Source organism: Ammospiza nelsoni, chromosome 4, assembly GCF_027579445.1.
Source record: "Ammospiza nelsoni isolate bAmmNel1 chromosome 4, bAmmNel1.pri, whole genome shotgun sequence".
Taxonomy (NCBI): domain Eukaryota; kingdom Metazoa; phylum Chordata; class Aves; order Passeriformes; family Passerellidae; genus Ammospiza; species Ammospiza nelsoni.
The window spans coordinates 2,284,111-2,300,142 of record NC_080636.1 but is presented as its reverse complement, the minus strand read 5'-3'; the positions used below and the strand labels follow the sequence as shown (position 1 = coordinate 2,300,142).

Here is a 16,032-nt window from a genome sequence, read left to right as displayed (position 1 = left end):
CAAGAAGCTTTGCCCCTGCATGGATGCCAGGTGCCCACCGAAGCCACTCTGTCACCTCCCTCCTAAGCTGGACAGGGGAGAGAAAAATCTGTTGAACGGGTTTGTGGGTCAGTATAAGGGCAGGGAGAGATCATTCACCAGGCACCATCATGGACAAAGCAAACTTGACTCAGGAAAACCAGTTTTATTACCAATAAAAGCAGAGCAGGATAAGGAGAAATAAAACCAAATCTGAAGAACACCTTCCCTACCCCTCCCTTCTTCACCCTGATTTTCTCTCCCTCCACCCCAGAGTGTTGCAGGGGGAGAATGGGGTGTGTAAGTTCATCACACCTTGTCTCTTGTCTCTGCCACTTCCTCCTCCTCAGGGCAGGACCCCTCACACTTTTTCCCTGCTCCAGTGTGGGTTCTGCCCACCCCTGTAGCCCCCACCACCAAAGCCTTGCCTTGCGACCCACATACAAGTGCCAGTTCTGCCATGGTGGCTGATGGACTGTGCAGGGCCTGTTTCTGGAAAGGCAAGGCTTTGGGAAATGTTTTTTTGCACTAATCCACTCCCTTAGGTGCTGTTAGTTTCGAGGAGCTCAGTGAGGGGCTCGGTAGCAGCAGCAGCAGTTTCTCAGTGTCTCAGAAAGCACCACTCAAGTTTCAGAAGACTTGCAGTCTTATTAATAAAACTTGCCATGTAAAAGAGGGGGATGGAATAATGTCAAAATAAAGTCTTTCTTAAAGCACTGTGCAGTTGGGTTTTTTATTATTATTAAGGAGAACAGTTTTTAAAAGTCTGTTACCATGGCAGCAGAGCAGGCTGGCATCTCTGTATCTCAAAACCCCAAGTCTTGTTTGACTGTGATTAAAGTAACCGTGGTGTTTCAGTTTGCTTGTCTTCAGAGGCAGGGTCTGTGTGATGGCACAGCAAACAGTATTGGGTTCCTGATCTCTTTGAAGCTGGGGTGGTCTAGCACTCTGCAGTTCCTCACATTTCCTTTATGGCCCTTCAGGGGAGGGCAGAGCAGTAATAATTCTTTTAAGGGCAAACTCAAGCTGAACAAGGTGGCGTGCCCCTGACATTGGAAAGGAGAGTGTAAGTCTCAAGCTGCTGTGCTGCTGTCATCTGTTGCTTTTTATACTGTTTGTGTAAAAGACAGTTTTGTTGGGACCCTGGTGCTTACACCTGATCAGATTTAAGATTTGAAGTGTAGAATCATGACAGAGATATCAGCTCCAGTCTTTTATTAAAGTTGTTGGGAGGATGTTGCAGGTGTTGCTTTGAAGAGAGAGAAGAAAGGAATTTTGAAATGAGTTCTCTAGTACTCATCCAGACACAGGGTTACAGCATCACTTCACACACTCATACAGAAAATACAGGCCCACAGAAGTTGAATTTATTACTCTTTTCTGGGTATTCATGAAAAATGAAATAGAAGCTAGCAGCTTGTGGAGCATGGGGGATGATGGAAGGAGAAGAAAGACAGTAATAGATATAAACTTGTGTCATAAGGTACTTAATGCAGGCAGAGTCAGGGACAAGGTTTTGTCACTTGCTAGATGCTGTGAACTGTTGCTGGGTGAGCTGTACAGCCTGATGGTTAAAATCAGCCTGAGCTGTGAGAAACATCTCTGCTCACTGTTGCTGTGCAGACCTGGTGTGCTCTTTCAGGCTGTCACAGCCCAGCTGAGATGAAAGCTATTTCCATGGCTCCTCTGATGTGCCGCAGCTCAGCTCTGCAGGGGAGCAAGGCCACCAAACCCCACCTCTGTAAACAGCTCAATAAATTCTGATTATCTGGTGTCCAGGTGCAGCCTTTCTCACAGCCCTGAGCCCGGAGATGGTTTGGGCATGTTCAGTGCTCAACAGGCAGAGGAGGTGTTCAGGACAGGTATGCCCTTCAGAAACAAGTGTAGTGCTGAGATCAGAGGTAACGGTGCTCACAAGAAGGAAAAATTCTCCAGACAAACAACAACCTGTTGGTATTTCCTGCCTCAGCTTCCTCATTGCCCTTGAACATGTCTTAGGTTGTTTTACAAATCTAAATCAGGGACTTCCTTTCGCTGTCAGTTTTCTTTTTCCTGGCTGGTTGAACAGTGAGTGTTTTGAAGAATACTTTGCTCTTTTACCAGTGCTTTAGGCAGTGGAATCTTTTCAAAAGGTTGTGCTTGTGTCTGGGTCTTTGTTCCCTTAAGGAAGTGGGGATGTTGGGGACCTTGCAGAAGTTGGAAGGCTCTGGCTGGCCCCTTCATGCCCGTGTGCTGCTGTTTGATATGGGTTTGCCTGTTAGTAAGAGTACACTGTCATCCTTGTAGTGCCCTGTGCTTCAGGATTTCTGCAGGTCGCTGGAGGCAAAACAGATGAATCAGCATCCTGAAATCTGAGGTGAAGAGAAGAAATAACCTCTTCTGTTGAAGTTATAAACTCATGTCTCTGTACAGATAACCTTCCTGCATGCATAGCAAATAAAGAGCAGACAATAAATCAGTTCCAGACCAGCCCAAACTAGGGACATCTCAAAAACTGTGTGTATATGTATATCTCAATATGTATCTATATCACCTGAAAAATCTGTAAACAATTACAGTAAGAATACCTGTGTTACAGTCTATGGGTTTGTGGTTTTGTTTGTTTTTCTAATGTGGAGCATACCAGCTAGGTTTCACTTTCCCAGATTTCTTTGTGCAGACTCTTGTTTCTACCCTTCAGAATAAAGCTGCCATATGTGACTTTTAATATGTTGCCTAGATTAATTTTAAAGAGGCTTAAAAGACATAGTTCTCAGTGAGAAGTAGCTTTACTAAGACCATGCTTGATGTTGGCTTTGATCCTGTTTATTACAGTGATCCTATTGTAGGGATAATCATAGAGGGGGAAAAAAACTGGTACCTTTATCACTTAAGATCATGTAGGTTGATCTTAGTTAATTAGTAATTGGAATGAAGCTCTTGCAGCTTATAGTAACAGCAAGATTTGAAAACTACAAACAGAAGTGTTAGAAAAACATAAAGACATCAAATCCTATTTTAAGGAGAATATTTCACTTGTGCGTGGTTATTTCCTTGGAGTCGGTAGATAGCCCGGCCCATCTGTAAACAATAATATTGACTGTTCTGGCACCAGACTTGGCTCAGATGTGTCTGCACGTGAGCAGCCTTGATTTTCGTTTCAGACGATAACGAGCGGTAGGAAGGGGGTAGAATGTCACGCTTGCTGTTAAACAGCTCCTGGAAGCTTTAGCACTTCAGCTTGTTTTGATCTCTGTTTACACAATTTTCCCTTTCCTTTTTCTCTTCTCTGCGCCGCTGTAAATCAGCGGCTTCCTGCACCGACCGACCAACCTGCCGTGGCACCTGGCGTACGGTGCCCTCCTTTCCAGTAAAGAGTCTAGACAGCAAATTCCCTGGAAGCGTGTGCCGCTCCGGATCGCTGTGGCTTTCTGCTTTTTTGTGGAGGCTTTTTAGAAACTGCATTACCTCACCCGTCGGCCTGGAGATTGCGCAGCCCGCGCCGCTGATAGGGCTGCGGAGCCCCGCGCGGGGCCAATGGAGAACTTGCGCTGCAAACTCTTAATGAGCAAAAGAGCAGCGGCTCGTTCCGGGCGCCGCAGTTAACGTGGGGGCTTTTTTTGAGTGTTACTTCTGAAAGACGAGCCGCTTAACAATTATGTGCCATATTGCTGACCGGTGAAGCTGAACAAATAGCTATTTACATTGACAGATCAGAGGAATGTGTAAGTGCATGGTGGTAACCTACATTTTCTGTGCCAAGAGATTTGCAGCTGACTGCCTGGGTGACTCACTCCTTGGATTAGGAGATGAGGTAATGCTTTTGAGATACAGGGTGATGTCATTCCTTTACCTGAGCTGCATGCCGATGCCAGTTGCTAGTACTTTCAAGGAAAGTCCCTTTTCTGCTTCTCATGTGCTAGAGAATGAGCTGCATAATTCAGATAGTTGTTATTAATGTCCTTCCGAAGCCTCTGGCTGAACTGCTCTTTGAAAACGGGTGTCACCACAAGTGGCCACAAATGCCTTTTGTTACACATGTATGTGGGCACCTGCGAGTGGCACATTTGCATACCTGTCCCATTCTTCAAATAAAGCTATTTTGTTAAAAGAAGACCTTCATGGTAATCAGGTGCTACCTCTTGTCAGCACTGTGTCATGTAATCCATTTGTAAATAAATAAAAGAAGGTGATTTTTTCCTGCTGTTCTGTTTCTGTAGTGAAATAGCTCATTTGTGATGGTAAGCAACCAAAATGTCTCACTTGCACTTAGGGTCAGATTAACCTTATCTAGCATTGTCCTTCACTGCAGCAGGTCTTCCTGCCGTCCCTGCTGCCTTGGCTGATGTGTTCATGGACAGCAGCTGTGATTTTCTCAGCTTTTCCCTCCCAGGACGTGCTGCTCCTGTGGATGCCCTCAAGGTTGGGAGCACAGACAGGTGACACAACAGTGTCAGCTGTCCTCTGCAGTTTATGGGGACTGAGGCTTCAACACTTGAGCAGAGAGCCACTGTCAGGGAATTCTCAAAGCCATAACCTGATTTGGTCCATATTTTGGGTGTGTGCTGCTGAGTCAGCTTCATGCACCTTGGAAATTCGGGCGTGGTTCCTAGAAATGGCCAATGTGTCTGTGTTGTTTGCTGGAGGAAAATTTCCTACCCGGGCCCTGGAGTGAGAGCCTTGGGACAGGGCAGGCACTTAAGGTGACATGTGTCACACTGTCCCCAGGGCTTTCCCACAGACAGTCTTCCTTGCTCAGCAGCAATTCCTGGGCAGTTTACAGCACTGTCTGCATTCTTCACAAACCATGGAACGGTCTCCAGCCCCTGGAGCAGAGTATCTCATGCTGCCTGGCCTTTCAGACTGCTTGCATGTGTGTGGATCATGTGCAGATGCATTCAGAGGATTTGTTAATGCAAAGGAACAGCTGCACAGGCTAAAAGTTGTCATCAGAATTATTATGGGCTTCTGAAGGAATATATTACAGAAACGTTTTGTGGCATTACTCCTCTGTGTTGAACAGAGTTTTAACAAGGTACTTCCAGCATGGTTACAGCTGCAATTTTGGCACTGGCAGTTTGGTTTTAAAAATGTGTTTTCCAAATCATCTCAGTCTCTTGTTTCTCAAGACTGCAAGATTGCTCTTGAATATGAATGTTTATATAAACCTTGTTTACTTTATGTGTCCACCAGTCAGGTGATCTCTACAAATGGCATGCCCCACTCCTCATGGAATATCTCCTTTTTTGTGGGTTTATTTCTGTGTGTGTGTATAGAGCTGTGTGTGTTTATTTTTCCTCCCCAATGGCAGACCATAATGCAACATTTGTGTGTCACGTGCAGTGTCTTTTCAGGAGGTTTGGCCTTTATTGCCATAAGGTAAATCTCTGAGAGGGCAAGAACACCCCTAGTTTTGCTTTGTAAGAGCTTCACGGCTAATCTCAGGAGCTTATTTTTATCATCTCTTCAATTACACATTGTGCTCCTGAGAGGAGTTTTTATTTCCATTGTCTCTCATCATGAGGCTTTTCAAAGCTGGAAAGCTTTGGTGTTGGATCCTTTAGGGACCTTAAATACCAGCACTGTGGGGTAACTCACCTGAATTTTCTCTGGAAATGAGCTGTGTGGAACAGTGTATGAGGAGATACTGCTCATGTCAGGCACACATCTACAACATCTGTCTTTCCCTCCCTGTTCAGGTGAATCCCAGCTTTCCTTAATGCTGTTTGCTCGATTCTGACCCAGTTAGAGGAATAAAAATTCCATGTTACATAGAATTTGAGTCATGCAGAAGATGTGGTTTCACATCCTCACAGTAGCTCCAGAAATATTAACAAGAAGAAACCTTCCTGCATCTTTTGTACCACTTTGTAATACACATCTGTGCCTTGGAGTCTGAGCAGGAATGGTTTTTTTCCAAGTGACTAATACACATGTACCAGAAGCAGTCTTTAAAAGAATTCCTAATGTGTCAAGTATTCAAATTAATGTAATTATGTTGTAGGATATTGCCCAAATGGACAGAGGTTCTGAAATAGCAGTAAAAGCTCCCATGTTAATCCATATCCTCAGAAGCTAAGATTATGTGGATTACAGTTTCTCAGTGTTCTTGATGGGCACAGCCTCTGTGGCTCCACAGCATTAGTTATGGTCCATCATGCTGATAATGAGTTTCTTAATAAGTCCCTCAGTACTCACTGACAGTGACTCATGCCTCTGAACTAGGATCTTCTTCAAAATCTCTCTGTAATGGGTGAAATACTGGATCCCAGTGAAGATTTTTTTCCTTACTTGTGTTTTTAGGGAAAAGCCAGGCAATTTTTAAAGGAACAACGTGCTTAAAGATAGGAAATTCCAAGGAGAAGTCAGATTTAACTGTCTGCAGAGGCAAAGGTGAAAATGTGAGCTCTGATCTCAGTGATAATTGCTCTCTCTGTTCTTTACAGAAAGTCGGATATTCTGAACTAGACATTAATCATGAAAACAGCCTCAGTTGTACTTTCAAAATTACTCTATTTTGAAACTATCCCAAATAATCTGCAAAACTTTGCACTTTAACCAGTGCCTGTCTCTTGGAGAATGCTTCAACTCACATCATGTTTTCTGCAGTTTTGGATGAAACCTGTCAACTCATCGAGCTTTCAAATGCTTTGAAGAAGTGTCACACACTGAACTGTTTTTAAACTAAGAATAGAGAAACATGGGTTTGATTTGAATGCCTGAAAGTTTTCTGTCTTCACTTATAACTTTGAAAAATAGGATGCTGAGATATAAAACCAATAGGACTCTGAGATACAAAACCATTGGGACACTGGAGCATAACACACTAGCCTTGCTTACACAGCATTTCTGTTGCCATTTGTGGTCTGTGTGCTTTTAAATTACGGTCATAAATAATTAAAATTATGGTTAAATCATAGCTAACTGTTGCTGTAGGACATGAAATAAAACAATGTGGACATGCAACTTTTTAAGGTAAAATAGAGGATGTTTAATTTCTGACTCTAATATTTATAGATTTTTAAAAGTGACAGTGGATTGGAGGATGACAGTGCTACTTCTCCAATGACACTGGACAAACCAATAGTTCATCAAATTTTTCCTCCTCTATAAAAAACACAAAACAATAAGTTTTTTACATAAAGTGCGTAAGAAAGTTCGTTATAAGAATGTAAACATCAGAAGGCTTCGAAAAACATAAAAAAACAACAGCTAACCTTGAATTCACTTACTTCAGGTGTTTGGAAACAAGATCATTATCCCTTCCTTGGATGGGGACCTGTTCCAGTGGGATCGGGATCGGGGCAGCATGGAGGCCGTTCCCTTCACGGTGGAGTCTCTGCTCGAGTCATCCTACAAATTCGGCGAGGACGTTGTCCTGGTTGGGGGGAAGTCTCTGACCACCTATGGGCTGAGCTCCTATTCAGGGAAGGTAAGAGCCTGGAAAGGTGTTTTGTGGCTGTGTGGTTTGAGCTGTGCCTTGCAGACAGGTAACTGCTGAGGTTTAGCTGTGGTGCAGCTCAGGAGTTTAAGTGCAGGGCACAAAAGGGAGAGCCTGAGCCTCGTGGGCTGCAGCAGTGGCATGGCCCTGCAATCTCCTCCTGCCTGGGAGCTCCTGCTCTGCCCCTGTGCTGCCTTTGACCCTTGTCTCACTGTTTGCTAACCCAGCAGAGCACTGCTCACTTTTGACTGGATTTGTTTTGTGCTGGGTTAGCTGTAGCAGGGGATCAGGGAGTGCAAGAGCCAGCCCAAGGGAAGGGACGGGAGTTTTGTCACCAGTAGTGAGAGGATAAGAGGGATGACCCCTTTCTGTGGGAGGTCTTCAACTTCATCATCTGGCTCTGTTTGAAGGAGACTTTGCAGTTCAGCTCACTGTGGATCAATTAATGCTTTAGGTGACACCTTTTTTAAAACTAATTTCAGATTTTCAAAACTACTGAGAACAGAAAAAATTCAACATATGCAAAAGTTAAGGACTTTTAGTTGTTGTCAGGGTGCTTACTATCAGTTCTACTCCTTATAAAGTCTTATTTCAAAGTGAAGTTAAATGACAGATGTCATTAAAGTGCTTGTAAATACTTTGTGTAGTGAAGAACAGACATTTGATAATTCAGAAACATTGCATTTTAAAACAAGTTAAAAATAGATTCAGTTAAAAAAAATAAAGTTCCTAGTGTTTGTTTTCAACAAAATCAGGGTGGTTTCTTGGTTTTTTTTTAATTTTCACCATACATTTTAATGTGGAACACTTCTGTGGTGTGGTGTGGAATCATCACTAATGATAAAGAGCACAGACCCCAAACCAGAGTTCACGAATTCCTTTTAGTTTCCTCACTGGTAGCAGAGGGCTCTGTGCACTAACAGGCTCTTCCTCCTCCTCCAGTGCTCAGAAGAGGAAAGTTTCATTTCTGTTTTGATTCCTGGCTTGTGCTCACAGTAGCAAAGCTGCCTCTTAGAGGAAACAGTGCCTGACTCTCCTTCCTAAGAGTTTGGGCAGTTTTATCTCTCTGGCATTGCCCATATAATGCAAGTTCTGTTTGAGATTGGCACTGTTGGAAACTGTGACTGTGAGAGTTTATTGAGGTTTTCTTCTCCTTTTGATAACTGAAAAGACAAGGGGGGGGGGCTTTGTGGTATTTTATATAAATCAATAGTACTTCATTTGAAGCTGATAGAGTTATGCTGAGATATGAAATATGACATGAAAGCAGAATTATGCTGTGGGTCTTTCAGGAATGTTCTTTTGATGTCCACAGAAATCGTGGAGAAAGATAGAGCTCAGAATTCTTTTTGTTAGAAGTACATGCAAAATATAGTCAAATGGTAGTCAAAATACCACAGACTGTAAACTTTCCAGAATCCTTTGAAAGTTTTTGTTCTGAAAAGCCGTTATCTCTTAAACCAGGCTTTTTGACATCCCTCCAGCCAAACATCTAAAGTCACGGAGTTCCAAATTGCCTGCCTGCCAAGAGCAGGCTGTAAGGGTTGTTAGATTTGAGTGCTGCTGTTGATGGTGTTTGTTTTGAAGCCTCACATGTGAGCCTGCCTCGTCCCTCAGGTGAAGTACATCTGCTCGGCCGTGGGCTGCCGCCGCTGGGACGATGAGGAGAGCGAGCAGGAGGAGACGCTGCTGCTGCACCGCACCCAGAAAACCGTCCGGGCTGTGGGGCCGCGCAGCGGCAACGAGAAGTGAGTGTGACCTGCTCAGGGCACTCCTGTGGAGGTGGGGAGGCAGAAAAGATGGGAGTCAGGTCACATTGCCTCCCTCGTCCTTGCTCAGCTCTGTCGCAGTAGGACACGAAATGAGCGACGCAAAAGGAACAACGCTCGTGCTCTGAGGTGTTTAAGGCAAAAAGAGCACGTTTGTTTTTCAACTCTGATATTTATAGAATTCCAAAGGTAACCATGATTGGAGAATGAAATTGCCACCTCTGCAACCACACTGGTCAAACCAACAGTCCATTAATTCTCTCTTCCTCCAGAAAGGGCTGCAAAGCAATCATTATTTACATGAAAAGTGTGTGAGAAGCTCCATTACAAAAATGTAAACATCAGAAGGATTAGAAAAACTTTAGAAGAACAGGGTGACACACCTCAGGAAAGTTTGTCACTGCTGCACTGCACAGGGCAAATGTCACTGTAATGTTTGTTCTAACTGCTGCTTTTGTACAAGAAGAGAGTTTAAAAGTCTTCTTATTATCTACTCACTTCAAGATTCTTTACCTACTAATGGTAACTGTCGCTGGGGAGGGAGGTTATACATGATGCCTTTTCATTTTAAGTTGATATTTTAATCCATTCTTAAATTTATGTTTTCATTCCATAATGTAGGTGGTCTGTTCTTTCTGAGAAACTGATTCAATCTGTGATTTTTCTAACGCTGTCATATTGAAGTTTTAATACATCAAAATTTCTGTAAAATTACAAACACGTATTTTCTGGAAAAAAAACCCAAACCCACTTCAGAAAACAGACTTAAATAGATGGGTTCTGTACATAGATACAAGTAACTGCCCAGCAACATAGTGGAGAATCAGTCATTCCCTGTTCCCCTGCTCCCTCTTCTGTTTGCAGCAGGATGTGACAAGTTGTGAATTTGTAGCCTATCTGAGAGAGCCTAATGAGAACTCAGTAACAGATCAGATGTCTGAGAGGATAAATCTTGGTTTCTGTGTTTCTTGGAGACAGATATTAGCCAGGAGAGGTATGTCAAAACCATAGTATTTAGTCTTGTGTCCCAGAATCCTCCTGTCTTTGTGGTGAGAACCAGAGGTGCTTTCCTGGTGACACGGAATGGGTAGGAAACATCTGGGGTTTAATCCAGAGCAAAAAAAGTTTTGCCTTTAATAAATCAACTGAGTGTATAAAATATGCCAAACTCTTACCATAAGGGTGTAAATTCTTTAAAGAGCCAGTTTGGGTTCCTGGTGGTTGCCAGACTGATAAGAAGCTTTAGGCAACCAAATATACTGTTCAAGAAATATTTACCCCTTCATGCTGTCCAAACATGCCACCCTTTTCCTGTCTGTATCTTTGTAGGTTTATAAGAATTGAAGAGTTTTTTGCTGTGCAAGAAAACTGCTCCTTACACATTTCATTATACATTTGTCTTTTTTTGGTGTTAACCTATGGGACATGAGCAGTCCTGGTTTCAAGGGATCTGTGTTCGGTTGTATGTGGGGTTAAACAAAAAAAATCACAGTCCCTTTTCCAGTTTGAAAAATCTTATGTTTCCAGTTAAATCCACTTAATTAGTGAAGAGAAAAATGGTTTGTTGGAATGCTGCTTCCTAACAGCTTTGTACTTGCTGCTTTCATCAGCTGCAGAATGTTTTCTTAATAGGCAGACCTAGCTCTAGTACTTAATGATTTTAGTTTTCCCCTTCATACACTAAACCTTTAGTGCCATTGGCCCCTGCTTTACCAGTTTTTTTCTCAGTTCACCCATCATGTTGGAGAATATTTCTCAAATATTTGATTTGTGTTCTGGATTAGCACTCCCCTCCTGGTACAGTTTGGTTCATTTGACACTCTGTGAGTTTACTGTGAAAATATGGGCCAAATTCAGGTAATTCAGTTTAGAAATCTTCTGCACAGGGCACTCGGGACTTCCTTGGAGTATAAAAGCTGTTTCTACAAAGGTTTTCTCTTTTTCTTTGAGGTGGAATTTCAGTGTTGGTCACTTTGAGCTGCGCTATGTCCCAGATATTGAAACTAGAGCAGGATACATTGAGAGTGATTTTAAATCAGCTATGAACAAAGAAGAAACAAAAATTATTTCAGAGGTGGATGAGCAGGAAGCTATGATGAAAGACACAGTGATAAAGGTCTCTGTGGCTGACTGGAAGGTGATGGCTTTTAACAGACGAGGAGGACATCTGGAATGGGAATACCAGGTAGGGGGAAAGAGAATATTAAATATCACAAAAGTAGATGTTTTGAAGATGCCTTTCATCTTTGGTTTCAGGCACTGTCTTTGTAAAGGAGCACACATCTGCTTGTAATTTTTTAACTGAAGTTCTGACTTTGAGCTGCTGCATCTGTTACAAAAATTTAAACAAGAAATTTAAGCACTTTGGTTTTTATTCTTATTTAATAGCTCATTAATACAAAATTCATTTTCCAATTACCTCTCTCCTCTTCAGTTTTGCACTCCAATTGCTTCTGCATGGCTGCTTAAGGATGGCAAAGTAATTCCAATCAGTCTGTTTGATGACACAAGTTACACAGCAAATAATGAGGTACCAGAGGATGAAGAAGATCTTGTGGAAGCTGCCAGAGGGGCCACAGAATCCAGTGTCTATTTGGGTGAGACACCAAGTGCAGCATTTTCTGTAGTAAACATTACTCATTTCTCTGTTGAGGCTGTAGTAAAGCAAATCTTTTTGTACTGGTAGGTTTCAAACCCATATCTCTTTTCCATCTTGATTCTGAAATGTTTGTTGCTTTGTAGTTTCAGTACATTGGAGATGACTAAAAGTCTTGAAACTTTATAAGACAGGTTGGCAGCTAATAAAACAGCCTTCCTGCCCATTAATTTGTGCACTGATTGCAGTAACATACTGTGAAGAAAATTCAGATAAGATTTTACATGGCTTAGTTTTCATCCAGCTGTCAGGATCCATTGGATGAGGTGTGTGACAGTTTGAAATAGAGTGGCTGCAGAGCCTCCTCCTCAGCTGTCTGTCTCTGGGAGGTAAATGTGCTTTAGTTTCCTAAGACTTGGTTTGCCTTAAGCCTTTTTCTCTAAGTCTTTGCACCTTGTAGCTTTGCAGTTAATGGTTAGAATAACAGATAAAGAATAACACTAGGAAGAAGTTACAGCCTTCCTGGTAGTGGCTGTTTTGTGCAGCATTAACAAGGGTAGGCAGTTTGAATGAGCTCTTACTTCTGCAAATCCCAAACTCATTTATAGCTCTTAAAAATGTCTGGCATTTTCCTGTAGCACCAGCTTTCCAGCAGTATAAGTGAGATGTTCTGAACTCTTGCTTTCCTAGAGCAGAGGGAAAATATTACTTGAATTCATCCAGTTTAGCAATCACAGTCAGTATCTCAGGTTCTCAGAATAAGAAGGAATATTTTCAGAAATGTTGTTAACCACGTGTTTTGACTAGGCAGTTTTATTCCATGGCTGAAGAAAACCAAATCTAAATACTAATACACTTCCCTCTTTATTACTTAGGTATGTTCAGGGGCCAGCTGTATCTTCAATCATCAGTCAGAATTTATGAGAAATTCCCAACCAACCCAAAGGCTCTGGAATCCAGGAATGATAATGCAATTATTCCTCTTCCCAAAATCAAATGGAAACCTTTAATCCGTGAGTAACAATTCAGAGTTGAATTTATTCCCTTAGCTCAGAAAAGACAGGGCATCTTTCTGCTTTCCAGTATGTTTCAAACTAGTCTGATGTTTCCAACTGTAAACTACTTCAGGAGTATCTCTGTGCTTTATTAAGTGTTTATTTTTTTCTAATCAAATATCAAATATTTAATGTCAGTTTTCTTTTACTATGGATTTGACAGGGTCTTTGTTAGTAATTAAATGTTGGGTCTTTTAAATCAAATTTTTCAGCAAAAAGAGGAAGAAGTTTTTTGCAGTGATGTGAATATGCGTGAATTGACTTGTCAAGGGGGAGAATTACTAAGTAACTGTTACCTTAAAGTACCTTTCTTAATGTTTCCTTCTATGAAATTTACTTCTCATTACCTGATTCCAGAGGCATTTTGTAATATTATGCAATTTGAGTTCTCTTTAAATTAACGTGAGAACAGAATTTTACAAACAACTGACATTTTGTATACTCTGCAGAAATAGCAGTCTGTTCTTGAAATGAAGCTCAGAGAATTTTGTCTTTTCTGTGCTTAGAGTCCCCTTCCAGGACCCCAGTGTTGGTGGGCTCTGATGAGTTTGATAAGTGTCTCAGCAATGACAAGTATTCTCATGAGGAATACAGCAACGGAGCACTCTCAGTTCTGCAGTACCCATATGGTAGGTGAAGTTCCAGACTTTGAAGTGTTTCAAACACCCAGTTTTTATTATCTGGGAATTTCAATAAATGACCATTGGTTAGACCTTAAATATGTGTATTTTAAAAAATATTTAATGAACTAGAAAATTATTGCCCAAAGTAGAGTTTCCAGATTGCATTGTAGGTACGACAGAGTACCAGGAATTGCCACTGGAGAGCTGTTGTGTGTGCTGCTGTTGCCGCTGAGAGTTGTTTGGAGTGGAAGAACCTTGGGAATTACTTTTTCCAGAATTTACTGGCAGTGCTGGAGACTCAGGATGGTTGTCACAAGTTTTCCATATGGAAGATATTCTGATTTAAAGCTAGGGAGACCTGGTTGCTGTCCACAACCGTAATTAACTGAATTTGCTTATGTGCTATTTAAATCATGGAAATAAAAGCACTCCATGTCACATCTGTTGAGGAGACCTGTTAATGAGAAGGCAGGGTTGTTTTGTAGGCACCTGCAGGTAACTCTGTGTTCTCTCTGTGTGTTTTACACACAGATAATGGTTATTACTTACCCTACTACAAGAGGGAGAGAAACAAGCGCAGCAACCAGATCACAGTTCGGTTTTTTGACGACACGAGTTACAAGAACATTCGCAAGAAGGATCCTGTTCTGCTGCTGCACTGGTGGAAGGAGATTGTTGGCACCATTTTGTTCTGTATCGTGGCCACCACCTTCATTGTGCGCAAACTCTTCCACCCCCACCCTTACAGCAGAGTAAGTTTGTGCAGAATCAGAGTAATTTGCAGAGTCAGAGTAATTTTTTTCAGAATCCCAAATACAGAAGGAATTCTTTTAGCTGTTGCTTTCAGTTTGGGCTCTGCAATGAGTAATATTAATAAGTTAATAACTAATGGGATAACCAAATCAAAAGCCTAAATTTATTGTTTGATCTGTGTGTGAAGGCTGCCAGCTGCCACATACAATTTGCTTAACTGCTTCAGCAAGCAGATTAGACTGCTTCTGACGTATCTGGAGATATTTATTTAATGCCATATCTGGGGTACAAACCAGGCTCAGGCACTCAAGGAGTTGATTTTGTTTGTTTGTTTGTTTTGTTCTTGTTTTGGAAATCCTTGTTAGCTGCGGAAGGAGTCTGAAACACAGTGTCAGACTGATTGTAAGTATGAGCCCACTTGTGGAGACATTAAAGACAACAGCTGGAGTGATGCCAAGAACTCTGGATATGTGTCAAGGTGAGGTCTGTTCAACACAACATAAACAGGGTGTTTAATCAGTGTGGCTACTAATGCTGTCTGGAGATAGGAAGAGTAGGTGTTCACCTGTTCTTACCTAGGAACTCCCAGTCCTCTGACTTCCCAGGACAATCAGCAACTGGCTCAAAGGACTCTGTGACCCCATTACTCGTGGGAGATTGCAGTTATGATTAGTCTCAGAAATTCCAGAGAGTCAACAGGTTACATGTGATCAGAAGTATTGCTCTCATACTTCTTGCTGATAAGCAGAATGGGAGATTGATCCTTGTAGGTCTTAATCAGTGTTTACTCCATCTGTTCCTGTGTTTATGGTGTAAGGCAGAGAAAGGCAGCTGCAGATGGAAGCAGATGACATCTCATGTACTCTGCAGAATAAACAGTCTAAACTTGAAATAAAACCTTTATTGGTTTTACAAAGGAGTTGGTTAAGACAGAAGGCTTAATAGGGACATGCCATTATGCTCCATAGCAAATGTGACCATTTCCTGTACATTTGTAACTCAATGAATGTAAGAACTGGAGTGTTTAAAATGAGGAAGAGTAAGAAAAGTAGTGATATATAAGAACAGTGATGTTTTGGATGGGATATTCTGCTGGTTTTGCATTAATTGATTTGTGGTGAAGAGGGAAAAACATCAGAACTAGAAGGACTAGTTGCAGAAACAGTTACTTGGGGTAGGGTTAAAGGCAAATCATGATTTAGAAAATAGAAACATGGGCTGTATACTCAGGATCCAGCAGGCATGCAGCCTGGTATTCTGAAAACCTCTCCAGTTTGTCCAGTGCATGCAGAATGGATCCTGCTGGCCTGTGAAAGGCTCTGCATAAATACACATTTAGCAACTGTCCATTTCACAGATAGGGAATTGCTCACAGTGGGTGAGCTGGGAAAAAGAAGAAATTCTGCACATGTTTTTCCTGTACAAAACTACTTTAGTTGTGGTCATAAATGACTTTGGTTTTCTGTCTGTACTAATGCATTCTTCTCCTCTATCCTCCCTTCTTCTGTCCCTTCCTCACACCCCTCTCTTCCCAGATACCTGACAGATTTTGAACCAATCCAGTGTCTGGGTCGTGGAGGTTTTGGAGTGGTTTTTGAAGCCAGAAATAAAGTAGATGACTGCAACTATGCCATCAAGAGGATCCGATTGCCCAACAGGTACTTGTTGGGAATGGATTTGTTGGGAATGATGAATGAATGGTGGGATCCCATCCTACACAGAGCCATCTGCTCCTGAGCTCCTTTCCCAGACCGTTCATTAGGGTGCATGACACCCTTCTAACAGGGGGTGTCTGTGT

The 16,032-nt window shown here is 42.0% G+C and overlaps 1 protein-coding gene across 1 annotated transcript in view; it reads left to right on the top strand.

Moving 5' to 3' along the window:
• EIF2AK3 (eukaryotic translation initiation factor 2 alpha kinase 3) overlaps window positions 1–16,032 on the top strand; it is a 43,802-nt gene that overhangs the window by 15,562 nt on the left and 12,208 nt on the right. Inside the window, exons 3-11 of the mRNA XM_059471073.1 lie at window positions 7,235–7,429; window positions 9,056–9,186; window positions 11,158–11,392; window positions 11,642–11,804; window positions 12,679–12,816; window positions 13,365–13,487; window positions 14,013–14,233; window positions 14,600–14,712; window positions 15,770–15,892. Of these exons, the coding sequence (XP_059327056.1) occupies window positions 7,235–7,429; window positions 9,056–9,186; window positions 11,158–11,392; window positions 11,642–11,804; window positions 12,679–12,816; window positions 13,365–13,487; window positions 14,013–14,233; window positions 14,600–14,712; window positions 15,770–15,892 (1,442 nt within the window). The remainder of the gene's footprint in view (window positions 1–7,234; window positions 7,430–9,055; window positions 9,187–11,157; window positions 11,393–11,641; window positions 11,805–12,678; window positions 12,817–13,364; window positions 13,488–14,012; window positions 14,234–14,599; window positions 14,713–15,769; window positions 15,893–16,032) is intronic.